The 26,071-nt window shown below is 38.4% G+C and overlaps 1 protein-coding gene across 1 annotated transcript in view; it reads right to left on the bottom strand.

Moving 5' to 3' along the window:
* Nucleotides 1-864: 864 nt before the first annotated feature.
* The window catches only part of STXBP5L (syntaxin binding protein 5L), a 420,610-nt gene continuing 395,403 nt past the window's right edge, over nucleotides 865-26,071 (bottom strand). Inside the window, 5 exon segments of the mRNA XM_074301345.1 lie at nucleotides 865-1,287; nucleotides 3,249-3,469; nucleotides 4,992-5,103; nucleotides 10,936-11,101; nucleotides 15,407-15,767. Of these exon segments, the coding sequence (XP_074157446.1) occupies nucleotides 1,246-1,287; nucleotides 3,249-3,469; nucleotides 4,992-5,103; nucleotides 10,936-11,101; nucleotides 15,407-15,767 (902 nt within the window). The 3' untranslated portion in view covers nucleotides 865-1,245.

Here is a 26,071-nt window from a genome sequence, read left to right as displayed (position 1 = left end):
GGTCCTCAGTCTTATCTTTGTTCAGTATCATATATTAGCAAGTGCTTTTCAACCACAAGTGTTGAACTAAAGGATTTTTTGGTCAAAGCTTCAGCTAGAAGACTGGATAAACCAGGATATCCATCCCATTCCTTGAACACTCTGGTTAATCAGCGTTTTACTGAATCCCACAAAACAGATTGGTTAGATCTTTGAAAAGTGGCATTTGGGGTGATCAAGAACTATTAAGAACAAAGGGCTTCCTGGGTTTTATTTGTCACAAGGAAACAGGTACCAGGACACAGAACATTTTACACATGAAACAGCTGCTGGACAAGTTTTCACTTGATCTCCTAAAGCTAGGAGAGTGGTTATGATAGCCCAGGCTTGCTCTCCAAAACCATCATTGGCTCCCAGCAGAATTTACAATCCAGGCTTTTAAACAATACGGCTCTCTTTATTAATTTCCTACTGAAAACTCACTGCTCATCCTGAGAAAACAGATGAGTTTTAGTAGGGGGCTATTTCCTGCACTGGACAATGGCTGGATGTTACAACTCAAGAACTCTGAATAATGCAAAGACTTTATGGAGAGAATAGAATGCTAACCAGACTCTTGCCATTTTAAGGGCATAAGTTCCATGAAAAATATAAGTTAGGGATGAGAAGGGAAGTCTGGTGGATTTTTCCCCCTTAGTTGCCCCTTATAGCAAATAGACTTGAAATGCACGGGCATCTTCTAGTACAGATTTTTTTTTTAATTGTAGAATTGGGCTGATCTTTAAAATAGTTTGCTTTGCTTACCATAAATCTTTTTTTTTTTCTTCTGTCACAACATGCTTTTTTTTTCTTTTCCTCATAAGATGTTAATTTATCATGCAAAGGTTTTTGTTTTTGTTTTTTATTAAGTGCATTAATGTTTTAGTTTGTACAGGATATTTTTAGCCAGAAAGACTCCCCGTGGTTCTTACACAGAATGCCTCAGAAAAACTACATGCCGAGATGACAGCTCCATTCCACTTGGGAGAAGGCGAGTTTACAACAGAATCTTGGAATGAACACTAGAAGACCAATCTAAGTCGGGGGTCCAGTCTTTGGGTTGACAACCTTCCCTGTTCAAGTCTCCCTTGTGGTCACCTCAGATGAATCACTGTGAAACATTTCACAGAAGAAACTGTGGCTTCTAGCAGTTGAATGGTGATGCTGGGAATAAATGGTTTCCCTGAAGGATGATTTCTTAGTGCTGTTGCAGTCTCTGTAGAAGCCTTAAAACTGGTACCATTTCTTATCCTTATATTTCAGCATCAACTACAAAAGAAACAAAATGTCAACAAGTCAAAAGAATTTTAAAACTCAGAGGGGCATCTGGGATCCAAAAAAGAATCTTTAAAAGGGCTCTTCAAAATTTGCATATATTCTACTAAGAGATGAATCACAATGAATCAAAACATTACAGATGATTTTATTTTGGGAAATAACTGATGCTAAGAAGAGAAATTTGGAAATTATCCAGCTTGGCTTATGAAGACTAAATACAAAGAGTAGGATTTGGGGACAAGGTTTGTTCCCTTTCCACCACCACCGGCAGCCTTCAATGAGATTGCTTTCAAAATCTGCTGATACATTCAAGAGTGAAAAAGGAGCTGGTTTCCTCTGTTTGAGATGATTGTCCCTTCTTCCTGCCCCACTCCCCTTTCCGTCCTTTCCCCATTCCTGCTCTTTCCTCCAGCTGGTATTTCTCTCACCTTCTATGTCAAGATCCAGGATTTGGTAAGAGCTTAGCTCAAGCGAGGGGATTTCAGGATATGAAGCACAGAAGAGATTAAGTGTAGGCACGGGAGGAAAGAACTAATTATGTTATAAGATTCACTTTAAACGTTTTTATAAAGTAATTGTTAATGGCGGAGAATGGTCTCTACGGAATGAAGGCAGGCGTTTCTGTTTTCTGAGTAGCCAAGTAACAGATATGGGAGTGGACGTTCTGAGCACCCCTCTAATGGAGGGGGAGGAACGGAGACCGTGTGCCCCCAGGTGTACTTTATATGTACTGTCTAGTCTCCCCCACCAAGTTTCCCTTACCAAGCTCCTGGCCTGGGAGTTGAGAGACCTGACTAGTCTTTCCAGTTCCATCTTTGCCCCATGGGGCCATGATCTACAATTACTTTTCCTAGATCAAAGAGAGGGGGGGATTTTGCCACAGAGTTCACTGTTTAAAGGAGATATTCTTCACCAGAGATCCATGGACCCTCAGAGATGGGTAAATTCCAAGAGACCCATAAATGGGGACTGGAAAAATTAACATCTTTGTTTTCACTAACTTCTAAGTAAAGTTTAACATTAAGAAAAAAATAATTATTTTAAAAAGACCTCCACAGGCTTCATCAGAGTGCTAAAGGGACCTACAATACAAAAAGGTTCATCTCTGGTTTAAAGCTGGGAAGTGATTGCCTCACGAGCCCACGCAGGAAACTGAAGCCTGTCCTCCCTTCCCGGTTCCAATTCCGGTCCACTGAGATGGGGCGGGGCGGGGGCGGGGCCCGGACTATTCTCCGTACTCCGCAGGAGTAACCCTTTCCTTCCTTTCCCATAGGAATGAGCCCCTCTCTCACCTAGTCTGTGACAAAGTTTAATGAACTCTTACAGGTTTTTGTTCTTTTTTATTAAATTACCTTTCAGGAAATCACGGAGGAGCTTTCATAAAAACTGAGGCTGACAATCCTGCCACACAGGAGAGGGCCCCGCTACCCACCCCAGGGTGGGACTCCGGGCCCTTCGCCACGCTGCTTTAACGGCCTCTCATTTCAGGACATTTCAATAACCATATTCAAAGGTTTTTTAAACAGCAGACTTGGACAATTTTAGTACTTTAAAAGGTCCTGTTCCCCAGACAACCGGTCACTTAATTTGTGCAGCTCCCCCGAGGGGAATGGAGAACGCGATCTCCCTTCGCTGCCGAAGACACTTAACGCGGGACGACTCAATCTTTCCGTACCAGCCTTCGCCCTGCCTGGGGCCCCTCACCCCTAGCTCGATGCGCTGGGGGCGCCTCCAGCTGGAGTGCGGGCCTGGGAGTGGGCGGGGCCCTTCCCCCTGGGGGCCCTGAGGCTCCTCCCTGGAAGGCGTGCCTCCCCTGCCGCATGTTTTCGGCTCTGGGCGGCTCATAAACAAGATTCCTAAAACCCCCGAGATGGCGAGGTGCCCTGCCGGCGGGGCAGCGCCCTCACGGAATAAAGCCAAGGGCGGGGATCGCTGCTCCGTTGGGGCCGTACCTCGTGCGCGTGCTTGGAGAAGGCCTCTGCGCTGGTCATCATGCCGGCCGTCTTCTCCTCGAGCTCCCCCAGCCGCTGTCCCCGCTCGTCCAGCGCGATCCGCGCGCGCGTCAGCTCCCCCATCACGCCCCCCGCGGCTCCTTTGACGCCTTCGATCCCGCCCGAGCCGGGAATGTGCTGCGCTAGGCTCTTGGACGCTTTTCCGGCCGAAGCCTCCCCAACTAGGGATCAAAACCACCAGGATTAGGATCCACCGCCAGAACTTTTTAGAGTTTTTATATTTTATTTATTTATACTTTATATTTAAAGTATCTATAACGGCCCGCGGCGTCGAACTCGGGGGTGAACTCTGCCCTTTAAACTTGAGAGGAACCGAGGGGATAAAAACACACCTTCACGTCACTATCACAGCGCTGCGCATTATGCGCGGGGTTAGAAAAGCGCCTGACGGTCTCTCGTGTGATCTTCAGGGCGGTGGAGGCCGCTTTGTCCCCATTTTACAGATGAGGAGACGGAGGCTCACAGCGGACTTGTTACTGACAGTCACGAGCAGAGGGGCAGTCCTGCACGGGGGGGGTTTCTGAATAACGCCCCCTCTCTCTGGAACTTCAGCTCTCCTTGTTCTCTTTCTAGCGCTGTCAGCGGTGGATTGTTAAAGTCGGGGATGGATTTAGAAAACATGGAAAGAGAGCCTAGGAAGGAAGCTCTTACCCACCCGCAGAGAAAGCGCACTAACGGGACTGTCTTCCACAGGGCATTTGAATGCACGGACATGTACGTACTTGAACACAGATATCCGGCTACGTGTGTGTATACCCGTTTGTATATGTGCGCGCCTATATCTCCACCCCTAATTAGAGCCTTCTTGGGGGAGGAAGGAGAAGAAAAGAGAAAAAATGAATAAAGTAACAAGTGTACAACTGCGAGCAAAAGAAAGCCTGCAAGGGGGGACTGCTCTGAAGCACAATGGGTAGCCCTGTATAGCCTTTTTTGAAATTTATGGAAATGTGTCGCTTTACTTTTTTCTGCTGTGTACACGACACTGTTTTTTTTCTTTTCCTATTTTATATTTAAGTTTGAAATAGATAAATAAAAGAAAAAAGCAAGACTCATCAAAACAAATGGCCATGTGTTATTTTGGCACTGAGAGTTCTGGACAAAGCGGTAGTGATCAATACCGCATACATAAATCCCATAGCTCCCTCCCAGACATTAAACATATTTCATTATAAATGCTCTGCTCAGCTTAGAGGTCACTGGTCAGGGGCAAGGCCTGGCACTAGTAGGATCCGAGTTCAAACCTGGTCTTAGACACTTACTGGGTATGTGATTCTAGACCTCGGATTCCTCATCTACAAAATGGGGATAACAGCGTTTATCAGGGAATCGTGGGGATCAAAGGAAAGGAAAACTGGAAAATTCTGTGCACAGTGCCTGGCATAGAATAAGTTCTATATAAATGTTATTATTATTAGCTATTACATAATTTCACATTTGCTTATTATTTGTGTGAATTATAGGAAGTGGTTATAATTCTGTCTATTGAACATTTAAATTTTCTGAAGAGAGTTCATTTGTTCAAAATTCAAAGGGTATTTGTATCAGTGCATATGTAGAGAAGCAACCAAGATTTAGATGAGAAGTCAAAAACCTACTCTGCAACAACTTTGCATTAAAAAAAATAAACTTCCACTAAAAAAGCTCCATTATGTTTCATGTTGCATGCAAGAAGAATTTACTTACATAACTCTTCCCTGTCAAAAGTCTGTCCACTTCCACCAAACAGTCCCTTGAGGAAGCCTCTGTTCTGAGCTTCAGGTGTTTCTACTGGAGTAAATAATTCTCCTAGCATGTCCTATACCACATTCAAAGGAAAAAAACAACACATGAGTGGTTACTATTGCAAAAATATTGCTCCCTAAAATCACTATTGTGTTGGATGAGTGTTAGCTCTCCCTGACCCACACTGCACAGCCAGGCAACCTATGTTGCCTCCAAGGCCTCGCATTCCCTTCACTTGTATTTTCCTTCTGTCAACCATCTATCTGCTGATTCTCCTCCTTTCTTCCGGTTAATCACTGATGTCCCACAAAACCTAGCACTAGGGCTTCTGCTCTTTTCCTTTTAGGATCACTTATTTGAGGAGCAAATCTATTCGTCTTATTTTTACTGATGAGTGGATGATTCCTAAATCTGCATGTCTAATCCTAATCTCTTACCATATTTCCATGATCATATCTCCAGTTAAACTATCTTTTCAATTCCTGAAATCAAACATGTTTGAAAACAAGCTTGTTGTTTCTTCTGCCACCCCCCTCCCATCACTCCCATTACTGCTCTAGCAGCTTCCTCCTTGCTGTGATGAGCACTACTAAGCTTTCAGTTCCTAGGCCTTAGAACCTTGTTATTTTCAGCTTTACACTTTCCTTCATTCCTTAGGTCCAATTATCAACAGCTCTTGCTGATTCTTGCTCATGAAAAAAGGAAACTAGATTTTCTTCTCTTATTTCTATTTCCATCTCAATTTGACACATTCCCTAAAGCATTAATTTTTTCTGTCAGGTAGTCCCAAGTAGTCCTTTCCTTTTTTAAGTTCCTTAGTTTTTTTACTCCAATATATTCTATATACAGTTGCTAGAATAATCTTAATTCAAACACCACTTAAAACCAACAAATTAAAATTCACAGACTTCCCCCAAAGAGAAAAGATGAAATAAACTGGGGTAGTAAAGCTAACAAATATCTCTCTCCTTCCATTTAGTATGCAACTTGGGGGGTTAACTGGCCCTGCTCCTTCCTTTCCTTATTAGAGACTGAGAAGCAAAAGATGGTGATTTCTCCTCTGAATCACTGAATGAGTGGGAAGATGCTGATTTGGACGGAGGGCACACTCCCTGGGCGCTGTGGGAAAAGGGCTCTTATACTGACTCACTATGGTCCTTGTGGAGTTGGAAATTCTAGTTTGAGTTGTCAAGAAGACAGCCTTTCCATAATACCACAAGTGACCCTTTGAGTGGGAAGATCTGAGTGTGGGACTGTAGTACAAAACCAGGTTTGAAAAGAATGGAACTGTTGCCTGGGGGTGTCTTTGAGCTACTATGTGGAGTACTGGATAGAGAGCTAGTGGTAAAGCCAGAAAGAAATAGGTTCTAGTCCCATCTCTGACATATGCTTAATGAGTGACTGAGCAAGTCATTTCTCCCAGGGCTCTAGGTAATTCTCTAAGACTAAATTGTAGAGAATCTGCAAAGTTTTCTTAAGAGGAGTTCTCTATACAAAAGAAATCACAGATCTAGACTTTATTCTTAGTCACATATTTATGATAGGGAAGTCAACATTTTATTTAGTACTAGGTAAAGAGTTTATTCTTAGTCACATATTTATGATAGGGAAGTCAACGTCTTATTTAGTACTAGGTAAAGAGTTGACTTTAAAATCAGGGAATCTTAGGGGATCCAGGGGGCAAGTCCCTAAAGCTCTTAGGGCTCCCCTGGAAACTTTCTAAAGCCACAACTTTCAGACCAAGTGCTCATCTGCAGTGGCAAAGGGAAATTCTCTTTTGTGACTTTCCTTTGCCAGTGCATTCACAGATTCATTCAATCCTTCCTCCCACCCGTACCCAACTTCATGGCATCAACTGCTTCAATTTGACTTCACTATTGTAGATAAAATGAAAGGTATTAACTTTATGCCATATAATTGCTAGATATTAATAATAAACATAACAGTAATGATAATAATCTTCATGAATGTCTCTTTGAACAAAGTACTTAATCGGATATGTAAACAAAGCAACGGGCCATGACATGAACTTGTGATCTAGTGATATTAAAAGTCTGGGCTGGGTAGAGATATTCAAAACTGGACCAGGGACCTTAGAGATACATTATTCCTAATCTCTTCCTCAAAGAGGAAATTGAAGTATAGAAAAGTTAAATACCTTGTGTAAGGGGCTCTGGAGCTCATCAGTGAATTTAAACCTTGGTGGACAGGGTACTGGGCTTGAAGTCAAAAAGGCTCATTTTCCCAGAGTTCAAATCTAGCCTCAGACACTTCCTAACTGTGTGACCATGGGCAAATCACTTAACCCTGTTTGTCTCAGTTTCCTCATCTGTAAAATGAGCTGGAGAAGGAAATGGCAATTCACTGCAGTAGCTCTGCCAAGAAATCCTCAAGTGGGGTCATGAAGAATCAGATGTGACTTGAGACAACTAACCAACTTTGTTTCTAAAGCTACTGCCTATATGCTCTGCCCCAAACTGCCTCAGTGAGTAAAAGAAGAGCCAAGAACTGGGCCGTTGGCCTTTAAATCTAGTGATCTTTCCTTTACACCAATCGGCCCCTCTACGTCGCTCATTCTTTCTTCTTAGCTCTCTACAATCTGGCTTCAGATATGATCATCGGACTGAAACTGTTCTCTCCTAACTTATCAGTGATCCTTCAATTGCCCAATCTGACAGCCTTCTTGTCTCCGTACTCTACTCTATTGGTCCCTCTCCTGGATTCTCTCTTCTCTAGGTTTTCACTGCACAGCTGTCTCCTGCTTCACCTTCTACCTTCTTCTTTCCACTTACTAATCAAAGGTGTCTTCCAAGGTTCTGACTTGGGCCCTGTTTCTTGGTCCCTGCTCCCCCTTTTTACTGTTTTATTTAGTGACCTCAGCTCCCTTGGATTGAATTTGATTTAACTTTATGCAGATAATTCTCAGATCCAGCCTACATTCCTCTTGTTCTCCAATCTCACATTTTTATTTATTGAATATGAACTGGATACCCTGTGAACATTTTAAACTCAGTATGTCCAAAAATGAATATTTTTCCCTCAAACCTTTTTCTCTTCTGAACTTAGCTATTATTATTAAGAATACTAACATCCTTTCCATCACCAGGATCAAAATTTAGGTGTCATTCTTGACCCACTCTCCCCACCTTCTTTATCCTCTCTTTGTCTAATCAGTTGTCAAGACCTTATCCATTCTGCCTTAGGAACATGTCTGTTTCTAAGAACATGCCCTTCTTCCTTTTTCTCGCACTGTCATTACCCTCCTATTGCCCTTAACTATCTTACAGGCTAGTGTCCTAATCTTAAGTGTCTTCTCCTCTCACCCCCTTCTCCCATTCCAGTAGATCCTCTGCTGACCTGTCGACCATTTTAATCTTCCCATATCAATTCCAGCTTCCTATAACCTCCCTATAAAATATAAAATCATCTTGCCTCCCAGTCCTTTACCTTAGCCTTCCCCTCTTCTGCCTCTAACAGACACTTGATTGATTTTGTGATATTTGCCTCCTTGTTCCTAGTGTAAGATATACATCTGCCAACTGTCAGAATTTTCTCTGGCTATCTGTCCCCATGCCTGGAACTCTCTCTACTTCCTCACCTTTCCTTCCTGGCTTAATTCAAGCCTTAATTCTAGTCCTTCCTTCTAAAACAATCTTTCTTGATCATACTTAATTCTAGTGCCTTTTCTCTAGTAATTACCTCAATTTCTCCTATAGTCTTCTGCATGGTATACCCCATGGCCCATTGGGGGAGCCCCTTGCCTTTCTTAATATCTTTAGCATTTAACACAGAGCCTGGCACATAGTAAGTGTCAATTCCTTTTTTATTTGACTTGTCCTTATAGCCCATGGGTCTGAACTAGCAACATTTGCTGGGTAATCATCTTAATTTCTTGCACCTTCAGAGGGAAGCAGATGAAACAGCAATCAATATTCTTGGCCACTGGAAACAATATGAAAACGTGCCAGGTTCCTTTGTGGAACCAGCACTACCTATAATAGACACTTACATATGAAGAAAATGTCTTTTTGTTGGGCTAATTCTACAAACAGTATTTATGAAGCTAAAACATTGATCCCAAATGCCTGCATCCTTACTTCAAAGTGCAAAGAAGCATGAAATCTCCATCAGAAATACTTCTCCATTCCCCATCCCAGAACTGTTCTTTTCCTCCCATCCTATGCTGCCACTTCTCTTCCATTCTTTGTCACATTAATGCAGTCTTTCCTGCCACCTCCCCTTTCAGACTGTTCATAAGCTCTTTCTCCATTACTTATACTTTGTCCCCTTCTCTCTTGTCCTGATAACCGCATAAATTCAACAAACATCAAACTACACCCTACACTTATGCTGTTCTCCAGTAAAAACAAAAACCTCATGAATACAGAATCACTCTGCAGTACTTTGTGGCTGTGAAATTTGGAACAGGGCAGTCTTCAAAGTCACAAAGGTATGATGATGTAAAGAGGAGTGGAGAGGGATGTAATGGAGGCAAATAAGCTGAAGTATGATGTTCTTTGGCTAAAAAAATGGTTCAAGGAATATGTGTATAATCAGGAAAGGCAGTGGGACAATAAGTGCTAAAAGGGAGCTGAAGAGAAATCCCCCCTCACTGGGGGTCTTTAAGCTATGACCATTCCTGGGTTTAGGTTTTGGTTGGATTAGTTGGCTTTGAAATCCCTTTCAGGTTCTGAGATTCTTAGATGGCCTGTGCGATGCCAAGGCCTGTGGGAATCCTGTCAGAACTTAGCTTTACAGGAAACTGCCCCGTTGGGGTTTTTCTTTTGTGCAGGCCTGGCCTTCAAACCAGACTGACCTCCAAAGAGCACGAAGTCCCCGGTGTCTGTGCAGAAAGCCCAGGCAAGCATTGTCTGTAAGAACATCCACCTACATGGGACAATGCCTACCTTACAATGTCACAGGAGCAATACGCTTACATTTCTAAAGACCTTTCAATATCACATGAGAAATCTATGACTTTTTAGTGCCAGGCGTGCAGAATCCTGGTTGCTTTGAAATTATGCAGAAAAGCTTTTGGGATGTGAAGTCTAGTCTGCTCACAATTCTATGAATTTTCATAATTTTCTATATCACGGGATTACTAAAGCAATAATATCAGCTCATTTTGACCTGGTCAGCTTCACCTTTTTCCTAATCAACAAATCCATAAACACTTATTAAGCGCCTACTATATGTTAGGAACTGTGCCTAAGCTTAGATAAATAAATATGCCTTCCTGGCTCCCCATTGGCAGAGCATCTCCATTGCCATGGCTGAAATAGATACCACTGAATTCTTCTAATTCAATTAATACATATTTTTTACTTAGAAGGTCTTCTACATATCATTTATTTTGCTATTTCCAAAACCATGTCAAAAGTATTCAAAGTAATTCTGCTAAACATTTATTAAAAAACAGTTCCAAGCAAGGTAAGCTACTGTCTGTCTGATACAGATGGAGTAATAACTTTTGGGTTCTCCCATTTTATATAGGCTGCTTCATTATTTCAAAAATATTAAATATAATTAAATAACCAATTTAATGTGGTCCTGGTAATTGTGCAAATCAAATTAAATCTGCCATGTTATATATTGTCATACTTATAAATTCCATCTAACTATGTTTTGCTTTGACTTGCATAACTTACTCAGAAGTTTTCATTGCATCTGATATCTGTCCTGGAATGTTTGCAATGTCCTTTGGCTAAAATCTTTAGTGTTCAAAAGAAAGAGTCTGCCATGATCAAACTCTTTCAAGGATTCAAGGATTGGGAGGAGGAAAGGGTTCTTTCAAACATAATGAGAAAACCAGTGCCCCTTTAAGATGGAGAGCTAGTTTATCTTCTTACTACTAAAATGATTTGAAAAGGTATCAGATGTATGTTAAAAAGTTCACGTGCCCTACCTGTAGATTGTCGCACATTTCTTGACTGTATGTCAACCGCTGTATTTCAGTGGGAGAGACGAGATATAGTGCTTGGCCTTCATTGGTAAAACAAAATGTCCGTGCTATCCTCATATCTGTTAGAGGCAGATAATTAACATCCAACATTGGGCGGAGACTAGGTAGGCTAAATGAAGAAAGAAAATTCAGGTATCATACTAATGTAGTTAGGAACTTTTATATACTCAGTAAAAATAACAGCAATTGTCCAGGCAAATAGAATTAGCAGAGAAGAATAAATTTCCCATATTATGACAATCTCTGCTTTCTCTATAAGTAAATGTCAGTGGTAATAAGTTTAATTTTCATATAAAGTCACATAAATGATATGTTGTACTCCCTGAATAGTTGGAGAAAGAATAATCCTACAATCAAGCTACATCCCTGATTTTTCTTTCCTCTAAGCAGTATAGATTCAGGGCCTTTCCTTTCATAATAGACTCTCTCACTGGGGATGAATGACAAGTTTTTTGCCGAGACATCTGGCACTGTCAACACTAGATGGCAGAAACACTTCAGTTATAAAGTTGCTTCCTTCTGGCTACTCTTGGTATACCAGGGCTATTGTTTCCCAGGCAAAATTGCTCAGGCTTAGAATAAGTAGAGCTTTAGAACAAAATGATGGGAAAGCATGCATGATACTAGGTCCTTGCTCTTCATTCAGTAAATTAAAATATCTACTCATTAACCTTTCATATGTTTCCTGCCATGTATGATCATTATGGAATAGGATTTTTTTCAGGGGGAGGGGTAGAGAGCTATTCCCTGATATAGAAATTCTCTCATGCAGATTGGTGGCATATCAATAACAGAAGATATTGCCCATGGTCCTGCAGCTAGAATGTATCAGACAGGTTGAACCCAAACCCCTTGACTATATGATAATAATCTGTGTGATTTTAAAATCAAAAGACTTGCTTTTTTTAAAGTTGATATATTAGAAATTATGAATTAAAATGAGGTTATTTTTCAAAGGAGTCATCTTGGAAGATTCCAAAGGTGCTCAAACATTCTTGAGCCCCTCTCTTTTGGAACTGCCCTCAGAGCCATTTAATGTACCCCATAAGGAAATCAGTCTTTAAACTTATGCACAAAGACTGTAATGATAATTTCCAAGATTTAGAATTCTCTTTCTGATTTTAAGTGTTCCTGATAATTTTCATTTTTATTATGTCACAGAAACCACAAATTCCAAGAGTCTGGTTGGAAAAGAAAATTATGAATAGGGAGAAGAAGGATAGCTGAGAAAAAGGCTAAATTAAATTAAGCTAGAGCTTAAATTAAGGTCTTTCTGGGAGGGAGTTATGTATACCCACAGTAGACTGAGAACTGAGGGAATATAGAAACACACATTTAGACAGAAATTCTTAATCATACTTATTCTTACATACATATAGATACACACATACCTGTACACACATGAAAACTGGCACCTGGATCTAAGCACTTCATACACAAATGTGCAGAAAGTAGTATACATAGATAGCTCTAGCCCCAAACTATAATGTCATTAATAATTGATCAATGGTGACAAAAACAGGTAAGATCATCATTTGGTATGGCTAAAACCTAGTTTTAAAAATATACTAGTTTGAATTTTTCAGACATTGTTGACCTCATGGATCATCAAGTTATTGAAATAATTATTTTGAAAAAGACATATCAATAAAGATCTATTGTTAGTTATATAGGAACATGATTCTTAGAAGGGGTTCGTAGGCTTCATCATACTGCCCAAAGGGACCATGGTGCAGCAGTGGTGAGGGAAGATCCCTGGAGCCAGAGGGAGCAGGAATGACAATGTGTAGTTGCCTATCCTATTCTCAGGCAGCTGAAGGGCATTAGAAGTGGATAGCTGGAGGCAGGGCCTGCAGCTATGGGGGACAGGGCAAACATACAGAGGGCAGGTGGAGTGTTGGATTCTGGGAACAGAAAATAGGTCAGTTTGGCTAAATGTAGAGGGCAAAAAAGGCAACTAGATTGTAGGCAAGCTGAGGAGACCAGAGGTAATTAGGGATTGTTAAACAGGGAAATGACATAATCACAGTTATATTTCAGGAAGATTATTTTGGCAGCTTTGTCCTCCATATCCATATTATTGTTCTCAGTTCTTGGCACTGTTATACTAGACAGTGTCCAGAGGAAGGCAACTGGATGGGGAAGGGCTCTGAGTCCATGCGATAGGACGAGAGAATTGGGGGCATTTAGCCTGGATAAGAGAAGGTCTAGGAGGGGGAAGGCATGAAAGTTGCCTTTTATGATGTGAAGGGCTGTCGTACGAAAGGGACGTTAAAGTTATTCTGTTTGGGACTGGCACAGAACCGGGAGTAATAGAAGTAGCAAAGGGGAAAATTGAGGTCTGAGATCAGGAAATGTTACTTATGAAGGAGATCTAGCTGAGGGGGGAGGGTCTGTTCAGAGACCATGGTTCTCTTTCACTGGAAGTCTTTAAGCAGAGATGGACAAAAGTTGGTCATTAGTGGGGACTTTCTTCTAGTTATGGATCTACTTCTAGGTGACTGCTGAGGTCCCTTCCAACACTGAAAATGCTGATTCCAGGAAGAATGTAAATGGAGAGGAGAGAGGAAATGGGAGGACTACTGCGGTAGTCCAAGGTGAGAAGTAATATAGGTTGGAATGATGGTAGTGATTATGTGAATGGAAAGGACAGAAAGAATCAGTGTAAATTAATGATTATTTAGATGGATGATTGAGAGAGGGTTAAAAATGAATATCAGTTTGTAAACTTGTATAATTAGAAGAAAGATGATAATATATTCAACAGAAATAGGTTGATCTGGAAAAAGGTCAAGGTGGGGGTAAGATAATGTGTTTCATTTTAGATATTGCAAGTTTGAGAATATTTCTGGAATATCTAGGTGGAGAGATCTAGCAGTCAGTGATAAAGGACTAGTATTCAGGAGAGACTGGGGCTGGAAATATAGATTTGTGAGCCATTTGAGGAGATGATGATCAACAACCTCATGAAATTTGATGAGATCAAAAAAAGTATAGAAACAGAAAAGATGTCCAAAGAAAGAATCTGGGGGTACTCAAACTTTGGAGGTATGAAGTAGATGTTAATCTAACAAAAGAAACTGAGAAGGAATTTTTCTCCTATATCCTCAGGAGGAGAACCAAAATTATACACTTACAGAAGCCAAGGGAGACAAAAGTATTCCAAACAAAAGCACCATAAGTTGAAGAGAAATCAATTAGGATAAAGGAACTGGAAAGATGGCAGAGAATGGGTAAAATATAGAAAATTAAAGAGAACCCTAGAAATTCTGAAGTATAGAGTGGGAGAAAAGAGAAATCTCAAAGAGAGCTTCGGTTTTCTCAGGAAGGAAGGAGGTGAAGTTCTTCAATGAGAAGTAAGAAATGATATAGAGGGTTTGAAAAAAGAAAATTTGGAATAACTATTTCAGGGAATTTGCTAATTAGGAAGATTGCTTGACTGCAGTAAAGCTTGGGCCATTTGAAATTAGAGAATATAAATTTGTGATGGACTCATTAGGTAGTGAGATGATTTCCATCTGCATTCAGTAGCATTCTAGCAGAAGGTGAGAAAGCTGATGGAGGACACAGCATAGGGTTGAGGTATGGTATGGGATATATGTTCCATCTTTACATGCATGGTTACTACCTATCACTCCATTGGGTAGTGATAAAAGCTGAAACACTATTGTTTTTTTCTTGATGTCTGGTGACAGAGCAGAATATTATACTGCTTCAGATACATAAGGCTATATGGATATATGTATGTTTTTATCGATATTGTCAGATAGGTGATAATACATGACTTTGTAGGTAAGAGAATTAGTCACAGAAGCTTGAAGTTGGATTAAAAAATAATGTACGAGGTAGGTGACAAGAATAAAGTAAGTAGAGTCAATGAGTAGTCAGCAAAGTGAAGTCATGATATAGTTCTTATGTCAATGGGTACTGAATAAGTGCTATTTCAAGCAACACTGCTCTTGAGATGCCACCTAAATAAGGTAGTGTTTAAATGAATGACAACTATCAGCTCTCCAATTCCGTTTCATCACCAGTAAATCAAAGAATACAATACTTCAATCTGACAAAGTCAGTGAAGTGAAAAATGTTTATCAAATGCTTATGTGATATGACTTCTAAGTTAATAAGTCCACTGTTGAGGTGACTTAAAAGGCTTTGAAAATGTAAAAAAGAGAAAATATACTTTTTTTAAAGCAGAAAAAAATATTTTTATATAGAAAGATTGATTTCTTAGAGAAAGAGAAGAAATTGCACCCAGAAAGAAAGATTCCTTGAAAGAGTTTTTCTAGAATGGCAATCTTCTTTTTTGCTTTTGACTATTCTCTTTGTCTCTCTTTTCCTTGGTTGAAATTGCTCCCCTTGCCAAGAAATCAATTATCATGATCCCCAAATAGTAACAAAGAAGGTGTAGTACCTCATTATCATGATGTGGCCATTGGCACAAAAGCAGGCCAGACAGGCACTGTTACACATGACTACCACAGCTGCTTGCAATATGAAGGATGTCTCTGTGATGTTATGAACATAAAGGCAAGTCTGGGAAGGCAATGAGAAGACTTTGGCTTGTTTTTCTGAGCAGACAACTGCGTATTGATGATCTCCCATTTCTTGGGAAGTTGATGGGGAATTCATAACAAGTTTCCTTTTTTTTCCTTTTTCATTATCATCCAGACTGTTTGGGTCTCGCCAAACTTCATATGGTGGATGCATTAATCCCCCCAGACGGTCCATACAGGAGAATGTTAGAACAGCTCCTTTTAGTGTCAGTAATGTACCTATTAAAAACAATTTCATTAGTAACTGGAAATCTTTTAAAATCAGCTGGCATGAATGTTAATGATCTTCATCATGAAAGCAATTAAATAAAGTCTAGCAGCATCACAAAAGCACAAAAATCACCAGTTTTGCTGAATTGTCACTTCTGGAAGGAACCTGAGCATTCTAATTTTACAGATTAAAAAAAAACCCTGAGGTCTAGAGCAGTGATTTGCCTAAGACCATGTAGTCAGTTTGTGCAGATCCAGGTCTCCAGACTTTTAGTCCAATACTTTTTCCATCATATCATGATGCCTCCTTTAAAATAATATGATGGATTTTTCTTTCCTTTTTTTTTTCCTAAACTAACATTAAGTAGTTGGCTAACTAAAATAATATTAAGAAGTAGTTTACTGAAATAATGTAAATAAAAAAATAAAGTTACCAGGTGATTTGAATCTCTTAAAATAATACACAAGTTGCTAGAAGCCACAGTTCTTCCCTTGAAATTAAAGGCAAATTATTTTACCAATTTGGTAATGAGCTATTTTGAAACATGACTTAACACCTAGAACTGGGATTTACCATGACAATTTTTAACTAATTCTGGGGAAAAAAAATCACCTCTATTCTTCAGTCCTTAAAATAGACTTACACTTCTTTATACATAAAAGGGGGTTACTCACCTGGACTCTCCGAGGTTGTACATCCATGCCACACCATCACCTATGGGAGCTTTCTGCCAGCCCTGGAGGACCCGAAACTACAAAGCTTAGGAGGCTGCTTGTGCTAGAGTGGCCTTTAGAACCTTCCAGACTCGCCCCTAAGGGGTGCCCTAGCAGCCCCTTCTCTCCTCTGTCCCTCAGTTCCTTGAGGTCTGTTGGAGAGACAGTAAGAGTGTTAACCCAGGCTCATGGTCCTCCAAAGAATGTGAGTGAACAGAGACTTGAAGAGAGAAGGGTGACTGATGATATGAAACCAGCTACAGCAAACCACTTTCAACTGAAATTTGGGAAATCGAGTGATAGTTAACAAGTTTGCATATGATGTAATTATCTCAGTTGGGTTTTAGACCAGAACTTAGGAATCTTACTGTGAATAGCATTATCTATGTGTTGGTAAAGAAGGTGAAGAGTTTCATGTGTGCCCACAGTATGAAGATAGGAGCAGTGGACAGAAGGAGTAGAATTCTAAATTGCATTTAGGGTGATCTAAACAGCAAATAGAGTAATCATAAAAAAAGTGTGCTAAGGGTCTAGATAGACTGAGTAAGAATGCCAAAGCTTAAATCTTGAGATGGGTTGGGTCCTTGAAAGCTCTGAGAAATAATGGAATTATAATGCAGTTGGGCTTCATCCTCTATCCAATAATGCTACCCACCTAAGTGAACCAGTCCAGATTGGTTTACACAGGATATGTAAACACATGCTAGCACCCTAAAGTCATGGAAAGCAAGAAACATATGCCAAAAAGAAAAAAAAAGAAGCCCTTTTTTCTTGGGGTAGTAACCTATTCCCCAAATTCTCACAAGTTGGAGTAATTTCCCAATAAGATATTCTTGACAAATCATATTCTGAACTATTATGTCTATTAGCTTAGTCCCCACCTGCTGAAGATTTCAGGGGTTTCAGCATTTAAACTTATCATTACCAATCTATGCATCCATTCACTTCATCTAACCTCTTATTTCAGAATTTCACTGTGATATAAGTTAAAACCCAAGTGCTATATTGCAATACTTAATGATTAATTATTCATTGACCACTTCAACAATCACAATCAATTAATCAATCAGTCAACAACAATTTATTAAGTGCCTAGTAAGTGTGAAGGAATGTCATAGGCCCTAACGATAAAAATACAAAGAAAGAAACGGCATGTGGAGCTTACATTCGATTGGAAAATGCAACAGAGACATATATAAGTTTAATATATAAAATCAATTTAAAGGGAATAAATGCAAAATAAATATTAAGCACTTAAATGTAAAGTTGTTAGCGAGGAGAGGCAAATTCATCAGACTTTCCTATCACAAAGGCAACATCCTATTCACTATATCACATATATTATATAGATAGAAATCATGATATTTGACAATTAATTGGATACGTGGTGTGAAGGATTTTAATTACTTAGGCCCTTCCTCATAATGCTATTCTGTGAAGAATGGAAAAGGTATGGTGACATTAGATTATGGAGTTTCTTGGAATCCAGTCAAGGGACTTCATTTACAATGCACTATAAAACTCTTGGAGATGCTGAGTAACCTCATTAGATCTATGTTTATAAAGAATGAAGTATGGGGGTGGCTGGGTGTCTCAGTGGATTAAGTGATGGGTTTAAAGTCAGAAATACTTGAGTTCAAATCTGGCCTCAGATTCTTACTAGCTCTTTGGTTCTGTACAAGTCATTTAATTTCTGTCTGCCTCAGTTTTCACCATGTAAAGTAGGGATAATAATAGCACCTACCTCCTAAGTTGTTATGGTGATAAAATGAGATATTTGTAAAGTGATTTTCATAGCATTTTGCACTTAATAAAGAGTTTAATAAATGTTTATTTCCTTTCTTCTTTCCTCTTTTCTTTATAGGTATTAGTGCAATTTGATGTAGAAGTTATAATAATAAATGTGAAAAAGCTTTGGAAGAAAGAAGAAATGTATCAAGATATTAGAAATTACTATTTTAATTCACCTTCAATTTTGAGTAAGAATACAGTTTTTTTCAGCAGATTTTTTTCCCTCATGGTAAATGATGATTTGAAGAATTTGAATTCTGTAATCTCTATTTGGTAAGAATTATTGAAGAAGTGTGCATTGTGTTTAATATTTATCATTATTGCTTTAAAATGCAACTCTGATCTCATAGTTAAGAGTTAGAAGAAACATCATAAGACTTCTAGTCTAACCCACATATGCTGCTAAATGGAGCTAGAGGATGTTATATTACCATGCTGACTGTTGTTGCTGAGTTATTTCAGTCCTGTCCAACTCTTCAAGACCCAGCCAAAGATGCCAAAATGGCTTGCCATTTTCTTTTTCCAGATTATTTTATAGATGAGGAGGATGAGTCAAACAGGGTAAATGATCTGTCCAGAGCAGTGTGTGAGGTCAGATTTGAACTCAGAAACATGAGATTTTCTGACTCTAGCATCAATACTCTAACCAGTGTACCATCTAGTATACAACTATGCTTATTGGGCATATCTTAAATTCATGTTGTTTGACTTCAATTGGGCCTTTAATCCATTAAGGCAATCCTCTGTAATCAATTCCTTTATTTTAATTAATTAATTAAATTTTTTTTTTGCTGAGGCAATTGGGGTTAAGTGACTTGGCCAGTGTCACACAGGTAGGACTTGTGAAATGTCTGAGGCTGGATTTGAACTCAGGTCCTCCTGATTTCAGGGCTGGTGCTCTATCTACTGCACCACCTAGCTTAGCTACCCTTTGTAATTGATTCCTTATTTGGCTCCCTTATAAGCCATTCCAAATGATTTCTTTGCTCATGTCCTCTATATTCATCCCCCTGATTCTCATCTGAGGACTCTGTCTTTCACTTTATGGAGAAAAATTTTTTGCTATGAGTTTCCTTTTCTCCACTTCAACTCATAACTCTTCAATATCATTCCTGACTCTTTTCTTCCTCCCCCAGGCCATGATAATGAGATAATCCTTTTCCTTGTCAAGAACTTTTACTTGTGCCCTTGATCCAATCAATTTTCTCCAGCAGATTCCCTCCTCTCTGATCTTCAAATTTTCCCTGTCTACTCTTTCCCACTGCCTTCAAACATATCTAAGTCGTTGCCATCCTAAAACAGAAAAAAAATTAACAAACATCAAAATCAATTTGACCTAAATCTTTCTATTCCCTCAAACTATCATCTGTTTTTCTTCCCTTTCTCAGCCAAAATCCTAAAAAAAAAATCATCATTGTTCCTATTTTCTTTACACTCATTCCAAAATCCTTCATAATTTGGTTTCTGGTCTCATCACTCCAAAATTATCAATGATTTCTTAGTAGTCAGATTTGATGACAATCTTTTATAGACTCAAATCTTTTTTGACCTCTTTACTTTATCTGACATTACCAATCACATTTTCCTCCTGGACACTCTCTTCTTTGGATTTCATGACAGTTTTCTTCTTACCTATCTGACCAACCCTTAGTCTCCTTTGTTGACTCATCATTCATAGCACACTCCTAATGGGGGGTGTTCTCTAAGACTCTGTCCTGGGTCCTCTTCACTTCTTTTTATATACTCTCTTAGTGATAATTAGCTTCTATGGATTTAAATATCTCTATACATATGATACATATCGAGTCCCAATGTCTTTCCTGAACTTTACTCCTATTGCCTATTGAACATTTCAAACTGGATGTTCCAGATATATCTCAGACTCATCTTTTTTCTTTCTTTTTTTTTTTTTAACAATAGCTTTTTATTTTCAAAATATATGCTAAGATAATTTTCAGTATTCACCCTTGCAAAATCTTGTGTTCCAAATTTTTCTCCCTCTATTCCCTCCACCCTCTCCCAAAGACAGCAAGAAATCCAATATATCTTCTCTCTCTCTCTCTCTCTCTCTCTCTCTCTCTCTCTCTCTCTCTCTCTCTCTCTCTCTCTCTCTCTATATATATATATATATATATATATATATATATATATATATATGTATATTCACTCTGCACAAGAAAAATCAGATCAAAAAGGAAAAAAAATGAGAAAGAAAACAAATAAACCAAAAGCCCAAGCAAACAACAACAAAAGAGGTAAAAATACTATGTTGTGACCCACACTTAGTCCCCATAGTCCTCTCTCATCTATAGATGGCTCTCTCTATCACAAGTCTATTGGAATTGGCCTGAATCACCTCATTGTTGAAAAGAGCCATGTCCATCAGAATTGATCATACCTTTTCTCTTTATGTTTATTATGCATATATTTATAGTCTGTATGTATTTGTTGCTTCCCCCAATATAATTTAAGATCTCTAACTGAGGGGACTATTTAATTTGATTTGTATTTCTGCCACCTAGCATTATGCCTGGCTCCTTGGTACTTAATAAGTATTTTTGATTGATTGATTGGTAGTTGAACATCAATTCCCCCTGTAACATCCCCTGCAATGATTTTGCAGGCTGCTTGATGACTATCCGAATGATTGCCAATTTATTTCTTCTAGAGGCAGTCCAATCACTTTAACATGCTTTATGTTTCACTAAACTGGTATCCTTGGACTATTCCTTACACACAGAATTTCTTCATTCACCTCCATTCCTCTGGACTGTTTTCCATCCTTGAAATCATCTCCATACCTCTGTCTTTTGAAAATTTTTCGTTTCCATTGGTTCAATCACTTCCTTCAAGACATGTTCCTTATTTTTCTCTGAGCTATTAGAATACCCCTACACACCTCCAATCACATTTATTTTGTGTTTTAAAAATATTTCAATATGATTAATTTCCTTTGTAATTCTATATATTTTAAAACAATATTTTTGAGAGGAGATCCTTAGGTCAAAGGGGTCCATAACACAATGATGTTGAGAACTACTTATAGCGTGTCACAGATAGTGGGGGAACTTTGGGTGAGGTATGAGACCCTCCAAGCCAGCCAGGGACCTGCTGACATGTCTGGTTTGGCTCCCCATCCCTCCTCAGGGCATCTAGGCCTTCCTATGAAGTCAGGGGCATGACAACCTGTGTTGTAATTAAAGCAGGATTATATTAAAGTGGCAAAGAGACATCTGTACACAATAGCAAGTTATTTATGTGGTCCTGAATGCACAGTATATAGTTAGTGCCTGCACAGTATGCTATAGCTATGTATGTGTATTAGGGTATAAAAGGCTGAGAAAATTTTGACTAAATGGACTCCTGTTTGACCATCTTCATGAGTTTTGCTCTTTCACTCCTCACTCATGGTCAGGATTTGGCCTGGTATTGAAATCTTCCAGTGAGCCAGTCCGAACAAGTACTCTCATAGAACTCAATTGCCTTTACCATCAATTATAAACTCCTTTGGTTGACCTTCATAACCTGACCCCAAATTATCTTTTCAATTTAGTTTTGTATTACTTGGTCCCCTCTAGACTCTACAGTATAGCTTTGTTGCTATTCCTCATAGATTACATTTCATCTCCCACCCCTATACTTGCACCTTTCCCATGCCTGGCAAGCACCTCAATCAGAATTCTAAGAGAATTCTTTGTTTTTTGTTCAAATCCCAGAACAAATACCAATTATTACATGGAGCCTTTTCTAATCCCTCCTTCCTAAATTACATTGTATATGTTTTAGACTTGTTACTAGTTCATTTATTCTCCTATGATAGTAAATAATCTATTAGAGGGCAGGAACTCTTCCCAGTACCTGGAACATAATATAGAACACATAATTGCTATTAATAAAAAACTTGCTTGATATTTTTCTTCAGTTGAAGAAAAAAGCCTGCCTAATTATGTTTTTTATGTTTGTTTTTAAATCACTTGGAAGAAATGGTTAAGAAAAAGTATTCGTTTGAATGTTTAGTGCAACTGGAATGACTTTTTTCTCAGAACCTTAGAGTTTGATTGGAATTCCCTCCAGCAAATATTTCCTCCCAGCAAATAGCCATCCGTTCTCTGCTTAATGAGCTCTAGTGAAGGTATACTCACCGTTTCCAGAGGTGCTCATTCTACTTTTTGAAAACCCCCAATCGTTAGGGAGGTTTTCCTAACAAGCCTAAATTTGTCACTCTGACACTGGAGCTTACTGTTCCTCCTTTTATCTTCTGAGGTCAAGCAGAGTAATTGGGATCCCTCTTCATGTGAAAATCGTTTAATTGCATTCTGGATAAATTAAAACTAGCCATAATGCAATGTAAAAATACAAGCTATCTATCTGATATTTCTGTGCTAGTTACTAGATTGTGAAAGACACCTCACACTAGTATATATTGCTTATATACTGAGAAAATTATGAATTTTTTTCTTTTCATCAAGACCTATGATTTTATCTGAATAAGGACACACTGATGGAAAATTAGCTCTTAACAGATTAGCAATTCTCTAATTTACAATGTTATTGTGTTGGCTGGGTATGATGAGAAGTTTTAGAAAGTTGCCCATGATCACATGGCTACTAATGGGTCAGAGGAAGAATTTGAAGGCTTTCTGATACTAAGGCTGGCCCTCTATTTACTATATGACTTTGCCTCTGTTGTGATCTTAAAAGACAAAGATAATGACTACCATTTCGCATACAGTTTAGCATTTAAGTGTTGAGAAATTATTTCACATCAAAATTTAAGCATTTCAGCTACAAATAGCAAATGATTTATATTCAAAACCCACAGTTACATTTTAGAATAGAATTTTATTTTCCATGTAATCTTTCTTTGCTATGTCAGAGAATATTTTTAGCTTTTAGAAACTGATGTTGGAACATGAAATGACTTCTAGCTGGGCTGTGCACTCTTACAGCATTTACAAAAGTAAATGATCTTTGGATAATTGTAGAGGATGGAGGAGGCACCACAGGACCTGATTTTCAGAATCTAGAAGCTGCTATATGGTGAAGTGGATAATACACAGGGCTTGGAGTTAGGAAGACCTGTATTCATGTTCAGCTTCAGACACTTACTGGTTGTGTAATCCTGGGCAAGTCACATAATCTGTCTACTTTAATTTTTTAAACTGTAAAATAGGGATAATAATTGCACCTACTGCCCAGGGTTGTTATGAGGATCAACTGTAAATATGTAGCACAGTGTTTGGCACATAGTAAATACTCATTAAATGCTTATTCTCTTCCTTTTTTCCCTCCCCTTGCCCATTAACAAAGGGAAGATGTCATATAGGCTGGTGAGCTTGACTCTGATTTCTATTAAAATTCTAGAAATAAAATGGTTTGTGAACATTTAGAAAGAGAAATGACAATCACTAAAAGTCAGCATGGCAGACAACAAAATAGCCAAGGGTACGGTGATCCTGGGAGAAAGGTGTCCCCAACTCCATGTGGATTAAAGGGAAAGGTGAACCCCAAGAGTGGAACGTCATGGAGTTCTTCCAATACAGGATGGATAGCCACTTACTGGCTTTATGTAAATGGAACTGGATGACTTCAGAGATCTGTTCTAATTCTGAAAATGGATGACTAAGACTCAAACATGTCTTCTCCTTTCTATTCGCATTGCTACCACATAATCTTGGCCTCCTAACAGGTCTTCCTACCTCTCCTCTCTTATTCTTTCAATACATTCTTGGCACCTCTGCCAGAATAATCTTCCTTTGTATAAATCTGGTTTTATCATTCTCAATTATGCCAATATTTCATTAATACTTGACATGCAGGTCTTTAAAGTTTATAGAACACTTTACATGCAATTTGTTTATAGGACACTTTCCATGAAATTCGTTATATAAGCCTCACAGAAGCCCTGTGAGGTGTTTATGATTCTCATTTTTGTGGGAAACTGAGGCTCAAAGAGATTGAGAGATTAACTCATTCATTCAGATAATAAGCATCACAAATATGAAGGAGACAGATTTCACAGATTTTCTTGTTAAGTGCTTCATGTTTCTCTCTGCTAAAGTATGATTCTTTAAAAAAGTCTGTATTGCTAGGTAAAGTTCAGGTTCTTTTTCCTAGTATTTCCTGGGCTCTGCATAATCTGATACCAGCTTCCCTCTTCACCTTTAAATTATTCCTGTCTATATAGCCTATCTTCCTGTTGAATGTATTATTCATATTTCAAAGGGAACTTATAACTATGAAAATGAAAAAGAAATGTCCTTTAAATTCACACCTCTCTCCATATTTCTGCTCAGGTTGTTCCTTATGTCTTCAATGTTTGCCTTCCCTTTTTGACTTGAATTTCTCCTCATTTTTTTAAAGCCCAACTCAGATCTCATTCCATGAAAATTTGTCAGATCCTCTGTTGATTACAACCTTCACCCCTACCCCCCTGAGCCTCCCACTTTGTTTAGCACTTCTCTAATGTATTTAACTGTATGTGACACTTTTCTGCGTATGTATGATATTCCCTGACTAGATTATAAACTCCATGAGTCAGGGATCACATCTGAACTGATCATTATATCTTCCCTAGCAACTAGAACATGGAGCTGGGCCAAAAGCAGATTCTTAATAAATATTTGTTGAACTGGATTTGTTGAAAGTACCTTCTGGTGTGCAAAATTTGATGACTATCTTTCATAGTCATTGTCATTCATAATGGTAATTGCAGCTCGTTGCTAGGTACAGTTATTGGTTGACATTAACTGGTTTCGAAATGAGAGAAATATCAGAGAAATAGTGATTTATTTTCTAAAAAAAAAAAACCCCAACAAAACAAAAATTCAACCCCCCAAAACAAATCAAGCCCCAAATAAGAAATTGATGTGAAAAATATCTTTGGGCTGTCATAAACTATATATTATGTTCTATTTCTGTTAAGGGATTCAGCTATGAGGAAGACCTAGTTCTTTTGTATTTTCATAGTTATCAGTTTCCTTTGAAATTTGAATTAGCTTTGATCCAGTAATCCTAGATAGCTGAATGGCTTTAAGCACTATGATAAAGAGCCATCTCTAATTAATATTCCTATAAGCAGAACATTTCATTTTCAGCAACTTCATTTTCCCCCCTACTGATCTGTTACATTCTTTCAAATTAAAAAAAAAATCTTGTTAAATGGTCTCTTTGAGGCCTGTTGAGGATATACAAATGGAAATAGGTGGGGAAAATAGCAGAAAATTTTCAAAGATAAATATTAAAGTCTGCATGTTAGAAATAAGTAGGAACCTCCCCTGTACTCTTTTATAGAGTATAGAATATTCCATATATTTTCAGATTGTTTTCAATGTGTTAATCAATTAAAATGTTTACTTTTTATTTTTTCTTAAAAAAATTCTTTGTCATATGGAATGGTTCCATGAAATACAAAGAGGGAGGGGATACAAAAGAAAACTTAGTGATATAAAAACAACAAAAAAATCAATATAAAATTTCTTTTAAAATAAGTAAATAGAAGATTTTTAAACCATTATTCACAAACCTTCATGTACTCTTATCAAACCTTTGGAGGCTTGTCATTGAATGGGACCACAAGTATTGATAGCCATGAAAACCAATAAGGAAGAATTACATTTTTGGTTCTAATAGCTGTTCACCACACTATAAAATAATTCTCCTTTCCTCAGTCCCCCTCATCTCTATTTTAGTAGTAAAATATTTATGTAAAAAGGAGGCAAATCATTGATAGGACATGCTAAAGACTTAGCATATTATAATATGTTAAATTATTTATAAATGGGAAATCATTATTTATAATTAGACTA

The sequence above is a fragment of the Sminthopsis crassicaudata genome, chromosome 3 (genome assembly GCF_048593235.1).
Source record: "Sminthopsis crassicaudata isolate SCR6 chromosome 3, ASM4859323v1, whole genome shotgun sequence".
Taxonomy (NCBI): Eukaryota; Metazoa; Chordata; class Mammalia; order Dasyuromorphia; family Dasyuridae; genus Sminthopsis; species Sminthopsis crassicaudata.
Note: the sequence above shows the minus strand (reverse complement) of the source record. Positions and strands in the feature narration are given on the sequence as shown.